Source organism: Arvicola amphibius, chromosome 4 (assembly GCF_903992535.2).
Source record: "Arvicola amphibius chromosome 4, mArvAmp1.2, whole genome shotgun sequence".
Lineage (NCBI taxonomy): Eukaryota > Metazoa > Chordata > Mammalia > Rodentia > Cricetidae > Arvicola > Arvicola amphibius.
The window spans coordinates 41,828,036-41,850,758 of record NC_052050.1 but is presented as its reverse complement, the minus strand read 5'-3'; the positions used below and the strand labels follow the sequence as shown (position 1 = coordinate 41,850,758).

The 22,723-nt window shown below is 37.6% G+C and overlaps 1 protein-coding gene across 8 annotated transcripts in view; it reads left to right on the top strand.

The window, feature by feature from the left end:
• Nf1 (neurofibromin 1) overlaps positions 1–22,723 on the top strand; it is a 246,953-nt gene that overhangs the window by 128,155 nt on the left and 96,075 nt on the right. For 7 of the 8 annotated variants that reach the window (XM_038324993.2, XM_038324990.2, XM_038324991.2 and 4 more), the window contains 4 exons: positions 225–322; positions 1,687–1,833; positions 3,443–3,589; positions 5,316–5,426. In XM_038324993.2, the coding sequence (XP_038180921.1) occupies positions 225–322; positions 1,687–1,833; positions 3,443–3,589; positions 5,316–5,426 (503 nt within the window). Of the gene's footprint in view, positions 1–224; positions 325–1,686; positions 1,834–3,442; positions 3,590–5,315; positions 5,427–22,723 lie in introns of those variants that run through there. The other variant, XM_038324996.1, reaches the window with a different exon arrangement.

Genomic DNA, 22,723 nt, shown 5'->3' with positions numbered 1-22,723 from the left:
AGAGATACTTGAAAATATATTTTATATATGTAACATGTATATATACTAATATTTCTTTTGAAAAAAATCAGAGTGCTATCTAAGGTGATTTTTTTTACACTGAGGAATGAATAATTGATTTGAACTACCAGTAGAATTATCAATGGAAAATTATAATGACTGTTAATATACATATTTCATATAGCAAATAATCTGATTACTCATAATCCTGTTTGATTATTTAGATACTTCAGAGCATTGCCAATCATGTCCTGTTCACAAAAGAAGAGCATATGAGGCCTTTTAATGATTTTGTGAAAAGCAACTTTGACTTGGCACGGAGGTATGAAACCTTGCTTGCCATGTTTCCATTTCACTCCCAGTCTGTGTATCTGGTCTACATGAGATTCCTGTGTATGATTTTTACCCCCTGTCCTTTCTAGATTAAGAACAAATTTTGTCTCATTCCAGTATAGGAGACATTGTAAAAAATCTGTATATTCTTAATTTCATGGTAGTTTCCTTCTTTGGAAACTGAGAGGAATTGTTGGCATTTCCTAACTTTGGCATTGCTTCAGAATGGGTTTAGTTTTCGTTTATTAAAAAGTAAAACCAGGGACCAGAGAAATGGCTCAGAGGTTAAGAGCACTAGCTACTCTTCCAGAGGTCCTGAGTTCAATTCCCAGCAACCACGTGGTGGCTCACAGCCATCTGTAATGGGATCTGGTGCCCTCTTCTGGCCTGCAGGCATATATGGAGACAGAACACTGCGTTTTAGATACATAATAAATTTACATAATAAAATGCAAAAAAACCCTAAAACCAAATGATGCAGATAATATATTAGAATGTTTTGGTGGTAATACTGTTTTGTTTTGTTTTTTACTTAAGCTTAGAAGTTTATCTGAATTTAAAACAATTCTCTTTAAAAACAATGCAAAACCAGAAGATTTTGTGATGAAGTAACTGAATAACTGTTGAGGTTTTAAGACTTGAGAATATTTTTCTGCTGGATTTCCATAACTAATTCTTCACTTTCATTTTCTGAATAGTTGGATTATTTGTAACCTCAGGGTACTACTATATTTGCCAGAGTTGCTCTTAAAGAAAGATTATCTGGCAAAAGATAATTCATGTGCTTTGTGAAGATGGTGGTGCCCCGAAGTCGCTTCACACTGTGTGAAACCTAGCTGATGTCACTGATATGTACCCTGGCCTTCTGCAGCCGCTCACTCTTTCTAGCCTTTCTGCTAAGAAATTGGAGCTGAGCTATAGATTGTTGGAGGGAAAAGTGAATGCTATTTTCAGGTAGAAAATAACTTTGTGACTACTCACAGAAACTTAGGAGAACCAAAGTTCCAGTCCTGTCTCTTGACAGGCAAGCAGTGAGACTTTAAGAGAGGTTTTTACCTAGTCTTTCATTTCTTTATCTTATGATACTAACCCATTTCCAGATTTTATTCATCTAAATTTGTTGTTCTCCTACTTTTGGAGCCTACTTTGATGCTGAAGTAGAAAATGAGTATCAGAAATGGAAAGCCAACTTTCTCCTTGTGCTTCTTATTTGGCTTAGGGACAGTTACTGTGGGCATAGCCCTCCACATTTGTAGTCGCTGTCCCTCTGTTACTAAACTCTGTATAAGTTTAGTGCATAGATGAGTGAGTATACCTAGTGTTAAAAGCTCTAATGGGTTTGCATTTTTGCAGGTTTTTTCTTGATATAGCATCAGATTGTCCCACAAGTGATGCTGTAAATCATAGTCTTTCCTTCATCAGTGATGGCAATGTGCTTGCTTTACATCGGTTGCTTTGGAACAATCAGGAGAAAATTGGCCAGTATCTTTCCAGCAACAGGTATGTTTTGGGGAAAATTAAACATTTAGTTTAAATTGAATTAACAAAATTATTGGTCTTGAATAAAGGCAGCTTTTTGCCTTAAGAATTGTGATTTGAGGGCTGGAGAGATTTCTCAGAGGTTAAGAGCACCGCCTACTCTTCCCAAGGTCCTGAGTTCAATTCCCAGCAACCACATAGTGGCTCACAACCATCTGTAATGAGGTCTGGTGCCCTCTTCTGGCCTGCAGGCATACACACAGACAGAATATTGTATGCATAATAAATAAATAAATATTTTTTAAAAATTAAAAAAATTGTGATTTGAAAAGAGAAATGCAGATTACATACATACATTGCAAAAACCAACTCGTGTTAAAAGATGAACAGCACTGCTGTTGCTGTAAATCTTGTGATGCTATTAAGTGTATGTAAAGAAAGCTTTATGTAGGAAGTACTGAGTCAGACAGCCATGGTGTTGTGCTCTGTAATCCCAGCACTCGGGAAGCAGAGGCAGGGAATCTGAGGCCAGCCTGGATGGTCTACATAGAGAGAGAGTTTCAGGCTTGCCAGGGTTACACAGTGAAACCCTGTCTCAAAAGAGAGAAGGGATACAAAAGAGTGAGATAGAGATTGTGAAAGAGAGAAAACAGAGCCAGTAACTAAAATTATTTTATTGTCTGTTTTAATCAAAGCCTTTTATGGTATAAACTACATGCTGTCCTTTCCGAGAGTTACTGCCTTTTTAGTTATAGGATTGTAAAAGACTCTGATTTCTGTGTCTAGGGGTTCCCTTAGGTGCCAATAAAAAAATAATCTGCTTGTTTGTGAGAAAGGCAGAGACCATAACACTATAGCTAAACAATTAGGAGATGGGAGTTTAAAAGGAAAGACTCTTTAATCCTTTACAAATTATAAAGTAGGCATGGACATGACTGACATGTTCCACTAAAATATGAAAAGGAAGTGCTTCATCCTTGTGACAACAAAATAACCTGGAATTTTTAAAGATGAACATTCTCTTCTCTTTGATTTGAATACATATTTGCAGTTTGATGCTAGGATTTTTTAAAAATGTGCTGTTTACAAAATGATATTTCATGTATTAAAATATAGTCAGTGATTTGACAGTTCCATGTCTGCCAGCTCACTTTTGAACATCATGTAATTTTGATATAACCACAGGTCTTTATAACATTTTATTTGCTGAGGGAGGGAAAGAAGGAGAGAGCGAGAACTCTTAAGTATTCAAATATATGAGCCTATGGGGCCATTCTTATTCACACCACCATGCTGCTCTTCTAGAAGACCCAAGTTCATTCTCAGCACCCATGTCAAGTACCTCACAACTTCCTCTTAATTCCAGCTCCAGAGGATCTGAAACCCACTTCTGGCCTCATACATACATATGCATACATAAAAAATAAAATAAATTTTTTAAAAGGTATACTTTTGAGCTGGTATCGCAGGTATAATCCCAGAACTAAGATACTGACATCTTTCAGTACTGCTTACAAATCAGCAAGGAATAAGTAGTTAAAAGAACAGCAACAAGTGATTGGTCTAAGGAGAGGTAGGCTGCCCAGGTAGTGTGAAGTACCATTTCTTAAGCATTGTCTGTTGTTACTAGGGATCATAAAGCTGTTGGAAGACGACCTTTTGATAAGATGGCCACACTTCTTGCATACCTGGGTCCTCCAGAGCACAAGCCTGTGGCAGATACACACTGGTCCAGCCTTAACCTTACCAGTTCAAAGTTTGAAGAATTTATGACCAGGTAAAACACAACTTTAAAAGATGATTGTATCCCGGGGGGGGGGTTGAGAAACAAAATTTACCACCAGACCTCTTATTAAATATGCTTGTATTGCATTTATATAACCATGTTTTATTTGCTTTTATATATTGATTTTCTTATAAAAAAAGAAGGATGTCTTACCAAATGATAGCTTCTCATCTAGCTTTAATAAGTTTTTGTGCTTTTTTTAACTCGTTTGTGTGTGCTAGTGTGCCCTTGCTCACAGCTAGTATGTAAAGTCAGAGAACACACTATGGGAGTCATTCCTCTCCTTCCATGTGTCTCAGGGGTCAAGCTCAGATTGTCAGGTTTAGTGACAAGTACTTTTAGTTGCTGAGACATCTCGCTGACTCTCTTTGACATGTTTTTCATTTAATGCTTTCAAGAATATATAGATAACATTTTCATATTACACTTTGAAAATACATACAACTTAATTTACCTAGATTCATACCGGATTCATTTTTTTAAATCTAAATTATTAATTTTTTCTATCATACAATTATTTTTTGAATCCTTCAAAAAGTTAATGGTTTTGCCAGGTGGTGGTAGCGCACACCTTTAATTCCAGAACTTAGGAGACAGAGGCAATCAGGTCTCAGTGAGTTCCAAGACAGCCTAATCTATAGAATGAGTGAGCTCCAGGACAACCAGGACTGTTACACAGAGAAACCCTGTCTCAAAAAACCAACCCCCTACCACACACACACACACACACACACACAAAATTAATGATTTTAACCTCTTTTAGAGTAAGACTAAGAAAACACAGTACATTCTATATTGCAACAAATGTTTCTGTGGACGTTTGTTTTTGCACCTCATTTAGAGGGATCTAATCTGTGAACTCCGAGATTCTCACTGTTAGACACACACTTGATGTTTGCTAAATATGTATCTTTTTACAAATGCTATATTGGGCCTATGAGTTGGTTGTTTTATTCATAGTATGTGCTGAAAGCAGAAAGAAAACACTCTGATCTGACATTCAGAAGTTAATTTACAAAAATTAAGTTATGTAGTAAGACCTTGTTTTAGAAAGAGAAGAGGCAAGAGAAAGGGAAGATAGACATAAGAGGATCCAATCCAATGTATATCTAGTAAGTATTACAGAAGCCACATGTAGTGAGAATAGGCAGAGATAGTATATCAGTAGAGAATAATGGGTATGAATTTTTCATTCATATCCTAGGATTTATTATTTAAAACTTATAAGAGAATCACACAGAGTTTCAGCAGAATATATCAAAATTAAGCCATGCTCTTTCAGAAATTTATTTCGGTACATAGAGGAATTTAACGTGAAAAAAGTATTTCTAACCAGGGAAACTAAGATGGACTAAAATAAGAGCTGAGTAATCATCAGGAAAAGGATGTTCGTGCTGTCTGTGAAGATACACTTAATACAAATCAAAGAAGAAAACACAGGGGACGCAAGAACTTGCAAGGGGGAGAAAAAGACCCCAAAAACCTTTTATCTGGGAAAGAATAGCATGAGTAAAAGGTCATCTTGGGCTCTCCTTCCCCAGCAGTGTTGTTAGGTAACCCGTGAAAGCTCTCCTGACTCAGGACAGTACCTGTTCTCAGAAAACCTGTTGCCTTGCCAGTATTTTATTATCCTTTAATGTTACTGTTGATTAATCCTATGTTTTTAGCTGCTCAGCAATCTGTGTAAAGCCTCTGCTTGACGCTGCTCTTTCTTTAGGCATCAGGTACATGAGAAAGAAGAATTCAAGGCTTTGAAAACGCTAAGCATCTTCTACCAAGCTGGCACTTCCAAAGCTGGGAATCCTATTTTTTATTATGTTGCACGGAGGTAAGAGATACGTTGTAGTCTCTTTTTGATAGGGTTTTTCAAATGATAGCAAATGAAGAGAAGTGGTTGGATTTATGTTTTTTCCTATTTGAATTAATATCCCTTAAAGATACACTTCCTTGGATAGTCAGCCATCTTGTTCTAAAATGCTGCTCATTGTTAGGTTTCAGACTATTCAGTTCACACTGTTGTCTCTCTGGTACCTCAGAGTTAAATATCACCACGGGAGTTAACACAGTTAACAGAAAGAACCTTACTTTGTTTTCACGTATATTCTGATTTCATAATATTTGTAACACAACAATTGGAAGAAGAAAAACTTGAGCCTGTTTCTGAGAATTCTTAGCAATATATTGTGTGAGACTGCATTAGGATGATTGCAGAAATAATTTCAAGAGCTGCTGGAAATGGATGTAAAGATGGACTGGAGGGACTTAGAAAATAGGCCATGATGTCCTTAGCCATGCTGTGAGCTTCTCGTTCTCCATGGCAATGGACTTGGATTGTCTCTCCTGCCATGTGAAAACTTGTGTGGTGGTACTTGGTTAGTCTCTTCTTCCCATTTGAGTGGCATAACTCAGGAGGCTGCAGTTTGATGGAGTGATGCTACCCAGCAGCTAGAAATGTGGCAATACCAAGGACAGCCCCAGCAGCTATGAGACTTAGTCTGCCTGAGTTTCCCAAGCTTAACAGAAATTGAGTAATTATGTTAATTTACTTAATGGTTATGGTAGCAAAAACCTGACAGTAATTGAGAAATCCTACAAAGTAGGAGAAAAAAGGAGGATGGAAGATATGGAACTTGTCTAATTACTCAGCTGTTCAGAGCACTGGGGAACTAAGGAATAGGAAGTTACAGAAAATCGAATTTATCTTTGCAGTCCTTTTTAAGGAACATTATTCTAGCCAACTGTACTGGTTCATTTCTAATTACAGCACTCAGAAGACTGAGGCAGGAGCATTGTGTTGAGTTAGAAAGCCATTTGGGCTAAAGGGTGAGACCCTATCTCAAAAAGAAACACCTCCCTCCTCCTCCCAAAAAAAATGGGAAGGAAAAATCCCTTATCGTTTCATGAAACTCTGTTTTTGTCTCAGTTGCTCTTTCTCAAATTTTCTTTTTCACCTAAGATAAGCGTGTTTGTGTTTCACCTTTACACTTTAGTACTACCCGTGGTGTCCTGACTTTGGCTGTCATAGCTAAGTAGCAAGGACTGGTGAAGAGGGAGGTAGATGTGTGCCTCAGTTCCCAGCCCCTTTGAATTCTTAGTGGTTCACAGTAGCAAAAGTTAAAGGTGTGAAGGATGGATATTTTTTCCTCCTTCAGGATGGAAATTGTTTGTGTTCCTTCTCTGTGGTCTAACAAAGGCTAAGAAAAAGCAGATGGACCTGGGATTGGTCATTGGGGTGTCCCCAGCTGTATATTATGCCTATATAGCCTGAAAGGTTCCCATTCTGTTTCTTATTAGCTGTTCTGACCCTTCATCTTTGAGAAGGAGGAAGTGCACTTGTTAAGCTGCTGTGTCTCTTGTATGATTTTATAACAAACTAAGTTATGTTGAAGTTGAAGGTTTTCTTTTTTGGTATTACCTTGACAAATCAAATTTTTAACTTTTAGTGTTTTTTTTTTATTCATACTTTGAAATGGGACGTCAATAAATAGCCTGATTGACCTATAACTCATGATAATCCTGCCTCAGCTTCCTGGGTACTGGTCTTTTTTCTTTTTTTTAAATGTGTATGGTCACATGGTCATCTGTGCGTCGCAGGCTTGTGTGATGCCTCAGAGGCCAGAGAGGGCATCTGATCCCCTGGAGCTGAAATCAGAGACAGCTGTGAGCTGCCATGTGGGATCTTGGAATCAAATCTAGATCCTTTAGATGAACAGCTAGTGCTTTTAACTGCTGAGCCATCTCTTCAGCTCCTGAGTGCTGGCCTTACAGCCCTGTGTCTCCATGCCTAGTGCCTTTTCTTTAGTAGAGCTCCTCCTGGCCTTTGTAGTTTTCCTGGATGTGATGCTTAACTCCAGGATAAATGGGCACAGTAGAAAGAGCAGAGAGAGGTCCTGTTTCTCACGTTCTGATAGTAAGCCTTACCTGTACAGTCATCTAGTCAAGGAACTCTGGAGTCTGACTCCTTTTTTGGCATTCCCGTATTTCAGTGGCTTAGACAACGATGCATTAGGAAATATTTTTGAATTGTGGATTCCAATCTCTACAGACATTTCAGGTTTAAATGTCAAATTGGCCCCATCTTCACACCATATTTTCTTTTAGTGTCCCTTCCATTCCCTATCTTTTTTTTTTTTTTTTTTTTTTTTTTTGTTTTTCGAGACAGGGTTTCTCTGTGGCTTTGGAGCCTGTCCTGGAACTAGCTCTTGTAGACCAGGCTGGTCTCGAACTCACAGAGATCCGCCTGCCTCTGCCTCCCGAGTGCTGGGATTAAAGGCGTGCGCCACCACTGCCTGGCCATTCCCTATCATTTTAAATATTTCCCTTTCTTGCTATCTTCTTTGTTAGTCACCGAGTCTTGATTTTTACCTGTGAGATCTGATACAATAGATAAGGTATTTTAGTTTAGGCTTTGGTTACTACCAAGTCTCTCTTACTCTCTGAAAAAGATGGGCCCAAAGAAAAGCATGAATCATTAGAGCCATCCCAGATATAAACAGAACTAAGCCACTGTTGCTGCAAAAACTTATACACTCTGTTTCTTGGCTTTGTGTTTACCTCCATTGCATGTTTTTCTTATTTCTGTACTATTTCAAGTTTAACTTGCCCAGTGACCACTTTATTACTTCAGTATTGCATACTTGAAGTTCTTGAGAGGAAATACATTGGTCAACTGAAAAGCATTATTGTTAGGAAGACTTTCTGTGCTAGATGCTGACCAGCCAATAGAGATCTGGCTTATCCAAGCCAAGTAGTGCATGTACCTGGCCCAACAGTCATGTAATTCAAAATGTAGCTATTCGGTGTTCGTCAGTGACTATTCTTAGATACAGGTTTTAATTAATTTAAATTCGATTGTCGTGATCTAGTGTTACCACCTAGTACTTTGGAAATGTCTTTTTAAAAGTGTATTCATTTTTATTTTATGTAGGTGTGTGAGTGCATGTACGTATATGTATTGTTGCATGCATGTGTGTATACCTGTGAGTGCCTGGTGATCGTGAAGACCAGGAAGGGGTTGCAAGTAGTAGTGGTTTATGCTCTCTCAGTCTAAAAATCCCAGTAGGAAATGCCTCGCTTAGTAGCTTCAGCAAAAGTGCTTAAGCTTTGGTGGTTTGTCTTGAATCACATATCAGTTTCCAGGTCCATCACTTTAGCAAGGAAGATGGAGTCTTTGGCTCTTTAGGTCTTGTCATGAGCTTATGCCTGGAGCACACATGTATGGTTTGAACTGAAAGGCAAGGCTGAAAGCAGGGTTTATTTCCCAGAAGAAAACTGAGCTTCCGATACCCAGATGAAAAAAAAAATGGACAAGTAGGCAGGCAGAAGTAACAGAAATTCTCTACGTGCACCTTTAAAAGACCCAGAAAAGGCTGACTGTGGTGGTGTAGCCTGCAGTTCCAGCACTGGAAAGGCCAAAACGGGAATTTCAAGTTCAAGACCTATATGGTCCACATAGGTAGTTTGAGGCCAGTCTTGGCTACCATCAGAACTTTTCTTACAAACAAATAAACAGACCCGAAAAAGATGAATCTGACACTTCCTTGCAAGGTGCAAAGTAGTGTGTGTATGTGGATGTTTACACAGAAATGTATGTAACAACTATACACATTAAATTGTTTATATTTGACTCTGACACTTCCTTGCAAGGTGCATAGTAGTGTGGGTGTGTACAGAGAAATATATGTAACTATACACATTGAATTGTTTACATTTGAGCCATGAGTGTAGTTCAACCGTAGAGCATCTGTTCAGCTTGCATGAGGTCCAGGGTTCAGCACCCAGACATAACACTGCCAAGCAAAACAGTGGGACGTTCACACTGCTGATACTACTTCTCTAGGAGAGTGAACGTGCTTGGAGAGTGTAAGGGAACAACATTATATTTCTGTCATTAACCTCTTTATTTTAAATTTTTGTTAAGTAATTGAAAATGTAAAATCTAAGTATTTCAGTGGAGAGTTTCCTCTGTGAGATACTCTGGGTCTTCACAACTTTTTTTTGTCTCATTAATACAGATTATAACTTGCATTTATTTAATGCTTTCTTCACATCAGACAAACTGTATATTACATAATTTTTGTTTAATCCTCACAATAATCTTCTGAAGTAGTATTAACAATACTTAACTACCAACGGAAACTCAAACCTAGCTATTTGATAATTAACCTAACTCACTGATAATTAACCACAGGAATTGTTGCTGTTAGCATAATAGGTTTGTTGAGTTAAATAAACCCTTCCTTATCTATGAACATAAACATCCAGCCAACATTTCTTTAATCTCAGCACTTAGTCAAAAGGCAGAGGCAGGAAGATCTCTGTGAGTTTGAGTCCAACTTGGTCTACATAGTGAGCTCCAGGTTACCTGGGGCTATGCAGAGAGACCCTGTCTAGGAGAAGAAAAGGAGACAAGAGAAGAGAGACTGAAGGAAAATGGTGGAAGAAGAAAGAGGGAGGAGGAGGAAAAGGAAGAGAGAAAAATTGGGAAAAAATCCAATAAACAGTTATGAGACATTTCTCTAGATAAAATGAGTTCTTAGTTCTAAGCATCTGTTTTAAAATACAAGTCAAGATTTACTCAGAATACACTGTTATCATTGTATTAGTAGTATTCTGCTATCATACTCTCATGAAACCAGCATTCCACTGATGAGTATGTTTTGTAAAAGATTATTCTTTATACCTTACCAATGCTTTCAGTCTATTTAATTGAAAATAGTAAAATACAATGGGCTGGAGAGATGGCTCAGCGGTTAAGAGCACTGACTGCTCTTCCAGAGGTCCTGAGTTCAATTCCCAGCAACCACATGGTTGGTTACTCACCACAACCTGTAATGAGATCTGGCACCCACTTCTGGCCTGCAGGCATACATGCAGACAGAACACTGTATACATAATAAATAAATATTTAAAAAAAATAGTAAAATACAAAACAGCTTCCCCATACCACTCTTTATTTCCAATCTTCTCCTTTCCCTTTGGTTAAATGTCTCCTATGTAATTTCTTCTCATACCTTTAAACATTGGAGTTCTAATTCTATTTTGCCTACATTTAAAACATGAATGTGATATTTTGCTTATTTTGGCATTTAATGGGGTGCTACACTTACAGGAAGGAAACTATAATGTTAATGTAAGGTTTAAATTTATACAATCAAAACTTGACCGAAACCCAAATTATACTAGAATAATGATAATTTATTAAGCAGTAAATTAAAATAAATTTTATTTTTTTAGTGTGCTTATTATTTTGCAAATAATATGAGGATTGAAATGAGCAGGTGTTCGAGATCATTTCTGCCAGAGTATGCTCAAAAGAGTAAGAGCGCTATACAAACAGAGTGAGTGAGTACTGAACACTGGTTTGAGTGCTGTGCCGCAGTCTTTTTCAGTCCTACTTATGTAGGGGCTTGAAGATGTGTTTCCTTGCCAAGTGGTCGTGGAGATCAGCTTTGAAAGCGTTGTCCCATGGTTGAGGTTGCTTCCAAGGTGAGTTGTAGTTGCAGAACTTAGGCTTGTTGTGTCCTCTGTGCTCATGGTGGAAACTGAGGTCATCCCAAGATTTGAGTCTTCTGTAGAATTTGGCATTGTTGACGTTGAAATTGTTCCCATAATAGGAACACATATGAGGAGCAGGCTGATGGTGAATGAATGCTTGGTCATCATTTTCCTTGGCTTTAAAATGATTATAAAATTTAATATTCAGTTCATAAACACATGGACAGTCATATATCCTTAATTGTGTTTATTTAGTATATTCACATAATATGAATAAGCTTTTTTATTATTTATAAACAAATAGTAAGCTGTCTTCCTATACATCTCCTGATAGAATAAAGACCTGCTTTCTGTCTAGGTTACTCACTCAGGAAAAAGCATTCTGAGTTTTAGATTAGATGAGGCATTTGAAACAATAGAATGGGGTCAGTGTGAAGAGCAGGAAAGCCGGGAAGGACAAAGCAGGTTGGGAGAATAGAGTTGCCAAAGGAGCTAGAAGTGAAGCAGTGATTTATTAATAATTTATTAAGAAATGTGAATAAATTCACATTTCTGTGACTTCTTGTTTAACACTTTAAGATTTAACCTCATGTCACAAATTAGAATATTACTTTTAAATGTTTATACCAAAAATGGAAGCGGGATAACGTAAACCAAATGATATTCCCCAGTGCTGAGGAGTGGGGAAGAGCAGCTATATTAGAATATTTCATAGCTTTTTAAAAAGAAGGAAATCTAAAATTGATTAAAAATCTGTCATTTTACAACTGGGTCTATACAAGGGGCCGAGAGAGTGTTTAGAGATACCTGTCTTAAAGTGAGCAGATCTAGAGCCCAAGTTTGAATCCTAGTCCAGTGTTCTGTAGCAGATGAAGACGGAAGCACAGAGCAGATTCCTATAGCAAAGGGTTAACACTGTTTCTAAAGTTAGGCCAGCTCTCTTTTAGCCTGCATTCAAATATAATTGCTTGGTACATCTCTGGTAATTCAACAGGCCCCTGCTTACCATGAATAAATATTACACTTTTTTAATTCAAAGCTTAAACTTAAATTTTAGAATATATACAAGAAGTCAAGTTACTATTACCTTTTGATTTGGTGAAGTATTTTTGAAGATTTTTTTAAGTCAGCCCTTCTTCAGTATCCTGAAGAATGATTCTGAAAGGGAATAGAATTCTCATTCACTGCGTGCTGTTTAATATAGCTAGCACCTCAGTCACATGCTCAAAGCCCCGCCTCTTTGAAAATAATCAAATGAGTGTTTTCCAAACATCTAGTGTAAACAGGCCGACTTTGACAGAGATTAAGGAATTCAAATAAAGTATTTGTAAAATCTCTGTATTTAAAGGATCCTGTGAATACCTCATGGTAGTTATTCTTTCTGTATACACCCTAATGGATTGCTTCATTGGATTGACTCAACTGAATGAGTATATAATTTTACTTTGTATCATGATTTTAAATCAAGTAAGCATGTTAAAGATAAAGATTTAAAAAATAATTGAAGAATTTTACATTTTAGGAGGTTAAATGTTGGTAAGTAAAGGTAAAAGCAGCCTCTTAGGTAAGAAGTTAAACTGTGTTCATGTGGAACTTTAAAAGGATTACACATAGAAATGATAGTGTGATCCTGAGTTCACAAAAATTTCGCTTTTTTTAAAAAAAGAATATTAAAACACCCATCTGATGAGATTAAGAAAATTCTTTAAAGGAAACTTATGTTTTAGTCAGTTTTTCCTAGATGAGTATACAGGGAAGTGGGCTGTGTTTGCTAATAGAGTCACTGTACTGGCATGCGCTGAGTGTAGCAAGGATGGACAATGGTGTTAACACACAAGGAAGTCATTGCATAAGTGACAGAAGAACAAGTCAATGCATGTTCCTTACTTTACTCTGTTGTGAATTTTTTTTCTCCTTTTGAATGAATAAGCAAATGCCCTCCCTTAACGGAGGGCAGTTGTGATCATACAAAGGAAATAAACAAAAGAAGCCTCTTGGCAACCAGAGTAAATTTTATAAATCAGATGACTAAGACAATGCCTGGTACCATGCCTTTTACCTACTTGCTTGCTCATTCTGAGGATTAACTCTGGGGAATATAGTTGAAATGGTTGTAGTGTTTTGTCCTGAGCTGACTATGGTCCTGTAATTGTTTTTCTGATCCTGATCTTACGGATTTATCCTTTTTCTTTCTTTCTCCCTCTCCCTTCCACTCCCTTTCTCCCTCTTCCTTCCACTCCCTCACACCCTCCCTTTCCTTTTATCCCCTTTGAGACAGAATCTTTCTAAGTATCTTAGATGGCCTTGAGTTCCTCAGCTTCAGAGTGCTGAGTTACAGTGTGAACAGCCATGCCTGGCTAGTCAATTTATCCTGTACTTCTAACCACTCAGCTTTACCTTAAGTCAGTATTTTCTCCTTGTTTTCTCATAATCTCTCTCTGTCTCTCTGTCTCTGTCTCTCTGTCTCTCTCTCTGTCTCTCTCTCTCTCTCTCTCTCTCTCTCTCTCTCTCTCTCTCTCTCTCTCTCTCTCTCTCTCTCTCTCTGCTTTGTTTTTTTGAGTTAGGTTCTCACTGTGTAGCCCTGGCTCTTCTCAAAATTTATTAATTGTATTTTATCATCTAGCCAAATGGCTAGTTCACTAACCTTGAATTTCTCATTATCTGCTCTTTTTTTTATTAATCTTAATGCTCCTAAACAAACAAAAATTGTTTGCCATTAGCCTTTAAAGTCCTTCATATTGTCACTCCATCTGAACTATTTCCTTCCTTGCTCAGAATTTCTTCTGTGAAGGCCTCTGTCGCCAGTACCCTTTTTTAAATGTATGAACCTTCCCTGATTCTATAGAGAAGAATTAGTGACTTTAAGACTTTGCAATTATCAGAGTCTGGATTTTTTTCTCCCCACTGTCTTTTGGCTTTATTGTGATCAGGTACACCTCTTACTCTTTGTAGTCTCTCTACCTTCTAGCACAGGAAGTAGTTATTATAAATAGGAGCCAGTAAGCACTGGAATTAATTGAAAAGCCATCAATTTCATCAGTCTGTCAACGGATATCATTAGTAATGTCTAAAGTAGCAACTATTTGGTTATTTGACTTTTTTCCACTGTATAATGAATATAAATTAGTCATATGCCTAAATTAAGGTCTCACTTTTCCTTTCTAGTTTTGTTTTATGGATCATATGCATATTTATCTCTGACAATCTAAAGTTGAATTAGTAGAAGTTTGACACCCAAATTATTTGAAACACTTTACATGGGTTGGTATGAGACTCGGACTTAGTATATTTGTGCTTCTTGCCTCCTTTGAACATATTGTCATACCATTCCTAGCAGCCTTTACTTAAGTGGTACCATGTAGCTGAGTTCTGGAGACATAAGGGGTGTGACTTTCTGGGGAGCCTATTTCTGTTCACTCTAGACAAAAGAGGGAAATGACAGACCAAAGAGGTATTCTGTTTAAGGTGAGTTTGATAAACTAGTAAGCTTGTAGTATTATAGGAACATTAGTGATCCAGTCCTCAGCATCACACACACACACACACCCCACTCTAGTATCAGTGATGAATCTAAAACTTGCAACACTGGATTCTTCTCGCTTCAGCAACTACTTCCTCCTTGTATTTTGTTGAAGTAGGGGAATGGGGTTCCTGAGATTTCCCGTCCTCCACATGAGAATGTTAATGGGTCCATTTTCATGAGGGTTATCATCACTGTGCTGATTCAAATTGGCAATAATCACATCCAACCCAGAGGAAACTGCAAATTTACATCGCTTTCAGTTTTTTATTTGCACTAGCTCTCCAGAGGTTCAGTGGAGTGCATCTCCAAAACCCTAGAAGACAGTAGATTTAGAAGGCGTTAGAGAGATGATAAATAAGCTTTTGTTGTCATCGCTGGTGATATTTGGGGCCTATTTATAATAGAAACCCATCTGTGCTAACTATGTGCTGGATATTGTATTGTTCTACTTTTTATCCTGCTTTCTACCTGAAAGGCTGATCTATGTAGAGCTCTATTGGACTTTTCTCATCTCTGAATTCCAGTTGACCAATAGAGAATACAAGGAGAGTGGAGAAAGAAAGGGTAGGTGGAGAATGTGCTTTCTTGGTCACTGGGGTCTAGTTACATCCCTCCATGAGATGATGGTTTTGTTGGGCAACCTTCTCTATTATATCTGCTTTCTGGTAACTGCTCTATTTCAACTGGTGTTTCTGAACCTTTTGTATGATCTTAGACTCTCCCTTATCCTTTTTATGGAGTCTCATGAATCCTAGTTTGAGTGTTCTACCTACTAGAATTATTACTTCTCTATAGCTTATGTATTCTATAAAGTCTGAACTGTTCTGAATTTATAAATGCATCTTGCTTCAAGGATTTCAAATCAGGTATTGAGGTTTATATTGGGGTTAAGCCCCACTAAACCTCTCAGGATTCAGAAGAATCACTATAGCAGATGAAAACTGGCCAAGATATCTGAGGGTAAACAAAACAATTAGCTCACATAAATCCTTTTATCATGTCCCATTTATTCTTTCTATGCTCTCTTTAATACTTTTTTGATGTTTCCTCCTCAATCTTCCTTGCTGTTTCTCTTTGCTATTTTTTGCTGTTCTTTCTGCTGTTCTTTGCTGCTCCTGGCTGTTCTATCCATCCCACAAGGTTGCCTGTTTGTATACACATACAGAGATAGTTAGCAATTCCATAGGCGATAACAGTAGTATCAAGGTTGTGTTTTACAGAATCACAAAAATAGGTTAAGTCTGGCATGGAGGTGCATTAAGTCTTAGAGGGGGAGGCGTGGCTAGGAAGCTTCCAGGTAGATACGAGAAGGATTAATTAAGAATCAATACAAAATTCTGAGAAGTTGTTTTTGTGTACTAACTACATTTCTTAAGTGTAACTAATTAAAGCTAGAAGTTTGTTTTAATAATCATAGATAACGCAGCAGTGATGTTGCACTTTTTGAGCACTTCCGCTTCCTTCCCCAGTGGCTGGGAACACAGCATTGTGGTAACCATAGGAACCCGCAGGCCAAGGGAGGAAGGCGAAAGTGTTTGATTTGCATCAGCCTGTTGCTAGCTGAATTAAAGGAAATTTCTTTGGAGGCTTTGCTTCCAGCTCCAACAGGGTGCCTGCCAGAACCCAGAAGAAGTAATTTTTTTTTTTTCCTCTGGGGATGGTTTAGCAACTCAAAAGAAGCCTTTTTCCTGTGTCTCTAGGGTAAAGGCACAAACAGTTAATCTCATGGGCTATGATTTTATGTTAATTGAAAACATAATGAAAGGGTTAGTAGATTACACCTTCCTGAGTCTGCTGCTAGAGAATTCAGGGCCACCCAGACCTGTTTATCCTCAAGAGCAGACATTCTGTCTCTCTGCTCAGTGCCTGTTCCTTAGGGTTCCTTTCTTGTCAGAGTCCTGTCAATAAGGGTAATTGTAGGGGATTGGGTTTATGTAGATTTGACTGTGAGAGCAAAGGTTTGGCTGAGTGACTACTTTCAAACCAAGGCCCCATAATGTGGAGAAAGTCATCCTGTGGCTAATACAGGAAAAGTCAGATTTAAAAAATGATTTATATACTGCTGGGATATTTTGGGATGAATCCCATTATGGAAGGAAGAAATGTCATGATTTCATAAGATTTCTACAGAATTGACAGTGACTATCCAAAAGACAAGTGTTCCCAAAGCTCTGCAGATCAGGTTCTCCACCAGATCCTGCTGCTGTAGGTCTGCTGTGGTCTGTCAGCTATACTTTTACTGGATAGTCTTGTGGATCACATCAATCAGGATTATAGATCTATACTTAATTTTCAGGTTTATTGTATTAATAACAAGATTTCTATAGACCTTATTAGATTGCCCAAGGTATGGCAAGTAGGTGAGCCACCATTAGTTTAAGAATCTTGTATATCCTTGGGCATTGTGATGCCTGCCTTTAACCCCCAGCATTCAAGAGGCACTGGGAGGTGGACATTCATGAGTTTGAGGGCAGACTTGTCTACATAGTAAGTACAAGGCTAACCAGGCCAACATAGTGAGATCCTATCTCAGAAACCAAACAGACAAGAAATGTAACCCAGCAGTTTACACTTGCTCCTCTGGCAAAGCATCTACTTTGGTTACCAATACTCACATGGTGGCTTACAACCACCTGCAACTTCAGTTCCAGGGAATCTGGCCTCTGCAGACTCCTGCATGCACATGACATATATGTGTGTGTGTGTATGTATACTCTGGTATGTATACTCTGGCAAGCAAACACACATAACAGATAATAAGTACATATTAAGCAAAATTTGAAAAAGCAGTCATGTAATTTTAAAATTTTTTGTATTTAGAGCTGGGGTCTGGGGATTAGTAAGCAATTAGTTTCCTTACTTGAATTACATTTCATTGGCTCATTTCTGAGGTATTTCCAGAGCTTTCTATAGGCCTTTAATATTGATTATTCTATAACCCCTAAGAAAATGGAGGAATGCAATGAATAAAATCAACTGACTAATCACAAATTTTACATATCAGCTTTTTGAGAATTTTAAATTATAGTTACAGTGCTCTAGGAACCAATCAGAGCCAGGTTTCTCTCTTGTAACTTTTCTTTTTGGTCTTTGGGGGTTTTGTCTCAGGAAAAAAAAAATACTTGGCTCTTAACCTCAAGTGGTATTTGTTTGCAACTTTTTGAAATGAAATCACCCTTTCTTTTAAAAAATGTTAGTAACTCATATACCATGTATATGATCATGTTCCTTTTAAATAGAATTTTTAATGTTTAGAAACTAATTTACATATGCCTGGTTTTTAAATTTTAATTATTGTAAACTACAGTGAAACTCTGTCTCGAAAAACCAAAAAAAACCGAACTCATAAATTTTATTCTTGTTATTTTTTAAGTTTTGTATGTGCATGTGAACTGTCACACGAGTAACAGGTGCCCTCAGAGGTCAGAGGCATCAGGCCCGTTGGAGTTATGCATAGTGTGAACCTCCTGACTTGGGTGCTGAGAATCAAATTTGGGTACTCTGGAAAGGTAGCTAGTGCTCTTAACCGTTGAACCATCTCTCCAGCTGCCAGGATTATATCATGCCTCAAGTGGGTTTTTTTTTTTTTTTTTTTTTTTAGTTTTTCGAGACGGTTTCTCTGCAGCTTTAGAGACAGTATTGCTTTTAAACAAATGAGTTAACTTGCTGAGACAGTCAATATACAACTATGCCAAAAGGCAAACTGCTGTTAGATTTAATCCTGAGTAATTTTTAGAATTGCACATAAACCACCATTTTCTTTGTAGTAAAATAACATCTTTGTTAGAAATATAATATAGGAAAAGGACATACTTCCCCTAATATATACATATATATCTTGAGGCCAGGGATGTACCAGTTAGTAGAGGATTTGCTTAGCATGCCCAAAGTGAGTTTAAGAGCAGCATGGGGTATGTGAGACCCTATCTGAGAAACAAACAAGTAAACAAGAGCAAAAACCGCACTTTCTAGTGCAAGTGATCACTTTCAAGCAAGTTTGTTTTCTTATCAGCGTTAAACCATGAGTTTGTTGTCTTGCTTTGGTTATTCAGTTTTGTTAATGTCTTCTTAAAAAACTCAAGAAATCATAGAAACCAGGGATGATTGATACACAACTCATGTTCAGAAATAAAATCATGAACACAGGAACAGATGTGAGAGGACCTAGGTTTGAAGCAGTCCATTGTACCTTAGAAAGCCAAAACAGAACTCTGCTTGCCAGGGCCACATTAGAAGAGCTCTCCTGATTCACAATCCCATAGCTGCCTAGAGGAACTAGACCAGAGTCTTGGGGTCAGAGTTCAACCTGCCTTGACTTTTAAGATTCCTTCTTCCTCTCCATTTCCTTGTAGATGACAGTATTTCTATCTCTTAAACTTTCAATAAAACTATCAACAACATTTTACTACACATGCTTGTTAAGTTACTAAGTCTGGTTGATTCTGCTTCAGAAAACTTGATGACTGCATCCCCATACCATAGACTCACTTGGTAGCCCCATCAATCGCCACATCTGCAGTTGATACACCTTTTGTTTTTGTTTTGTTTTCAAATGAAGGACCAGGTAGTAAATTTAAGAACCTTTAGTATCTTGCTGGTATTGCTAGCTGTGTTGTGCTGACCTCTAATCTAGGCTGTTGCTTTAGCCTCTGCATCCTTTCACATTTCTTCCAAAGTGATCTCTTTCTTTATGGCCATGGCTATATATATACTTTAGGTAAAACATTTTATTTTATGTGCTCCTGTTAACTAAGATTTCATATGTAAGGAATTCATTTCCCATTTCTGAGATTTTTGCCACATCTTTATAGCTATCAATACTATTATTTTCTCAGTTTTTATTGACAGTTTTTTAAAGAAGAAAATGTGTATTGTACATGAAAAACTAGAAAGCAAAAATAACAAGGCTTGCAATAGTAGCACACACCTTTAATCTCAGCACTCTAGAGGCAGAGATAGATTTCTGTGCCTGGGCTGCATAGTGTAGGTCCAGGCCACCCAGGGCTACATAGTGATAACAGTCTTCAAAAAAAAATTTTTTTAAGTATTAACCATTATATACCTATTTTTATACCATCTAGCATGTATGTGCCACACTTAAAGCATGTCTAATTGTAAGCCTTTGTTCCTTAGTATCTCATACACTTTCTTCCACAGATGTATGCTCACCTTACTCTAAGATTGCTTAGCTAAAGCAGGATGTCAGAAGCTTCTTTGGTAAGAGGCTGTGTGCTGGCCTTAGGCTCTTGAGGTCTGGCTCCTAGTAGGTATGTGTGAGCTTGGATACACGTGGAAGGAAGGGATTATCAGGCCAGTAGTCAAGAAGCCTCTAGAGCAGCAGTTCTCAACCTTGGGGTCACATATCTGATAGAGCTGCCTGTCAGATACTTATGATTCATAGCAATAACAAGCTTATAGTTATGGCATAGCAATGAAGTAGTTTTATGGTTGGGGTCACCACAACATGAAGAACTGTATTAAAGGGTCACAACGATAGGAAGGTTGTGGAACACTGCTCTAGAGGCTGGCAAAGCAGCAGAGTGTGCTCGTAATACTTAAAATGTCAAACACACATCCAGTATTACCACTGTGTGATAATAAAGCACCGCTAAAACTGTTTCCAGCTGGTTGTTAATGTCACGGTAGAATACTTGTTAGTCATCATGGTGCATGGTAACATCTATAAAAGAACGTTCTATACTTGATACCTTGTACCTCACCTTAGCTCAGTTCCACAGACCATCTCACCAGTGTCCTCTGCCAGCCCTGGCAGACTACCATGCCTTCCATTAATAAGGGCAAACTTGAGCTTTTCACTCAGTTTATCTCAGTAACCTGAGTCTGAGTCTTGTAAGCAAGATTGCTCTCCCAAAATAAGGTTGTATGTATGCATTACTGATTATAAAATTTACCCTTTTAAAGTACAGTTTCGTGGATTTTAGCATATTTTGAGGTGTACTTTCATCACTGCTAATCAGTTTTAAAGAGTTTGATCACCCCCAAATAAACCTTAAAGCCATTAATAAGCACCCCCATTTCCTCCTCCTTCCTAGCACCTAACTACTACTAATCTGCGTTGTGTCTCTATGGATTGCATATCATAGATATTTCATAAAAGTTAATCATACAGAATATGTTCCTTTGTGACTTACTTCACACATATTTTCAAGGTTTCTTTGTGTTGTAACGTGAAAATTTCATTTCGTTTTGTATCCGACCAATATTCCATTGTATTACTATAGCACAGTTTATTCTTCTGTTACCTAGTTATAAAATGTTCTCCACTTCTTGGTCATTGTGCATAGCACTGCTGACACTTCGGTGTGTTTGTGTGGGATCTGTGTTTCCAGGTGTGTGTGTGTGTGTGTGTGTGTGGGGAGAGGGAGAGAGAGAGAGAGAGAGAGAGAGAGAGAGAGAGAGAGAGAGAGAGAGAGAGAGAGAGAGAGAGAGGTGAAGTTGTTGAAACATGGTAATCAATTGTTAACCTCTGAGGACCTGACTATTTTTTCCCAAGTGCACATACTATTCATTTTACTTTTCTACATAGTGCATGAGAGTTCTAGATTCCCCACACCCTGACCACATGCTTGCTGCTAGCTGTTTGTCTAGGCAAATTCTGGTAATTCCTTCTTCCTTCTGTTTCTAAATTGTACATGTTCCTAGGTTTTGCATATCTTTATGTGGATACACAAGAAATCTAGCATAGTAGATGGAATTTCATGGAACAAGTGTAACAAACAGACCTCGGGTTTGTTCATTGTATTGTTTTTGAGATGGGGACTTGCTTTATAACCCAGACTGATCTTGAAGTCAGGATCCTGGCTCTGTCTCCTGAGTGCTAGGATTACAGATATTGTCACCAAGCCTAATCTAAGCAATTTTTAATGATATACAATAATATTAATTATTCGTTGATAGCATTTAAACTTGCTCATTTAAATTGCAGATGTACATGGTTTTATTTGAAAAAGGAATACTCAGTTTAATATTAATGATTAGAATTGGAGTTCTAGCTAGGTGTGGTCTTGCACACTTATAATCCCAGCTACTCAGTAGTTTGAAACAGAAAACATGAGTTCAAGCACAGTCTGGTCAATTTATGTAGATTCCACATTTTTTTTTTTTAAAGACAGGGTTTCTCTGTAGCTTTGGGGCCTGTCCTGGAACTAGCTCTAGACCACACTGGCCTTGAACTCACAGAGATCCGCCTGCCTCTGCTTCCCAGGTGCTGGGATTAAAGGTGTATAACACCACCGCCTGGCAATTCCGCATCTTTTAAAAATGGAAGAAAACAAAGTAGAATTGAAGTTCTAAAGCGAGCCGGGAGAGTTCTTAAGTGGTTATCTTTTCTGTAACCCTTGGTATATTCTAACTTAAGACTTATTCTTTAAAGGTGGTTAGTGGTTATAATCCAGCTGCTGCTTTATTAAAAACAGGTGCTTGTTCAACTACTTTTAGACAGGGTTAAAATCTGCCTTTTACTGGCAGTGGTGGCACACTCCTTTAATTCCAGCAGTCAGGTGGATCTCTGTGAGTTTGAGGCCAGCCAGGGAAACACAGAGAAGCCCTATTTCCAAAAGAAAAAAAAAAAAAAAAAAAAAAAAAAAAAAATTAAAACTTAAAAGCTGCTTCTTAGTAGGTTGGTTGTTGTGGGGTTTTCTGGTGGTGAGGGGTGTCCTAAAAATGATTTTTAGTAATTATAGAATCACTGGAGTAAATAAAATGGCTTAAGATGGTTGCTTTGATGAAATAGACAAAAATTTAGGTGTATCCCATGGTATACTTAAAATTAAAATCTATTACTAGTCATTTTATTATTTATATGTGAAAATATTTTTTCCTAGTTTCAAGTGACTCCTTGATTTTCCAATTAATTTGTTTGAAGGAAACTTTGAGTTTTACAGTGTGTTGTAAATTCATACTTAATGCCGTATAGCATTGGTACAACTTAAAGTCAAGACAAAGGATTTGATGTTCTAGAAAAACCATGCCATGACGAAGCATTAGGCCATACAGTTAGATGAAATTATTTTTAAACATTTAATCGTCATTGGTATGAGGAAATACAGTTGAATATTGTCTACACAATAGAGCTGGTAAATGGC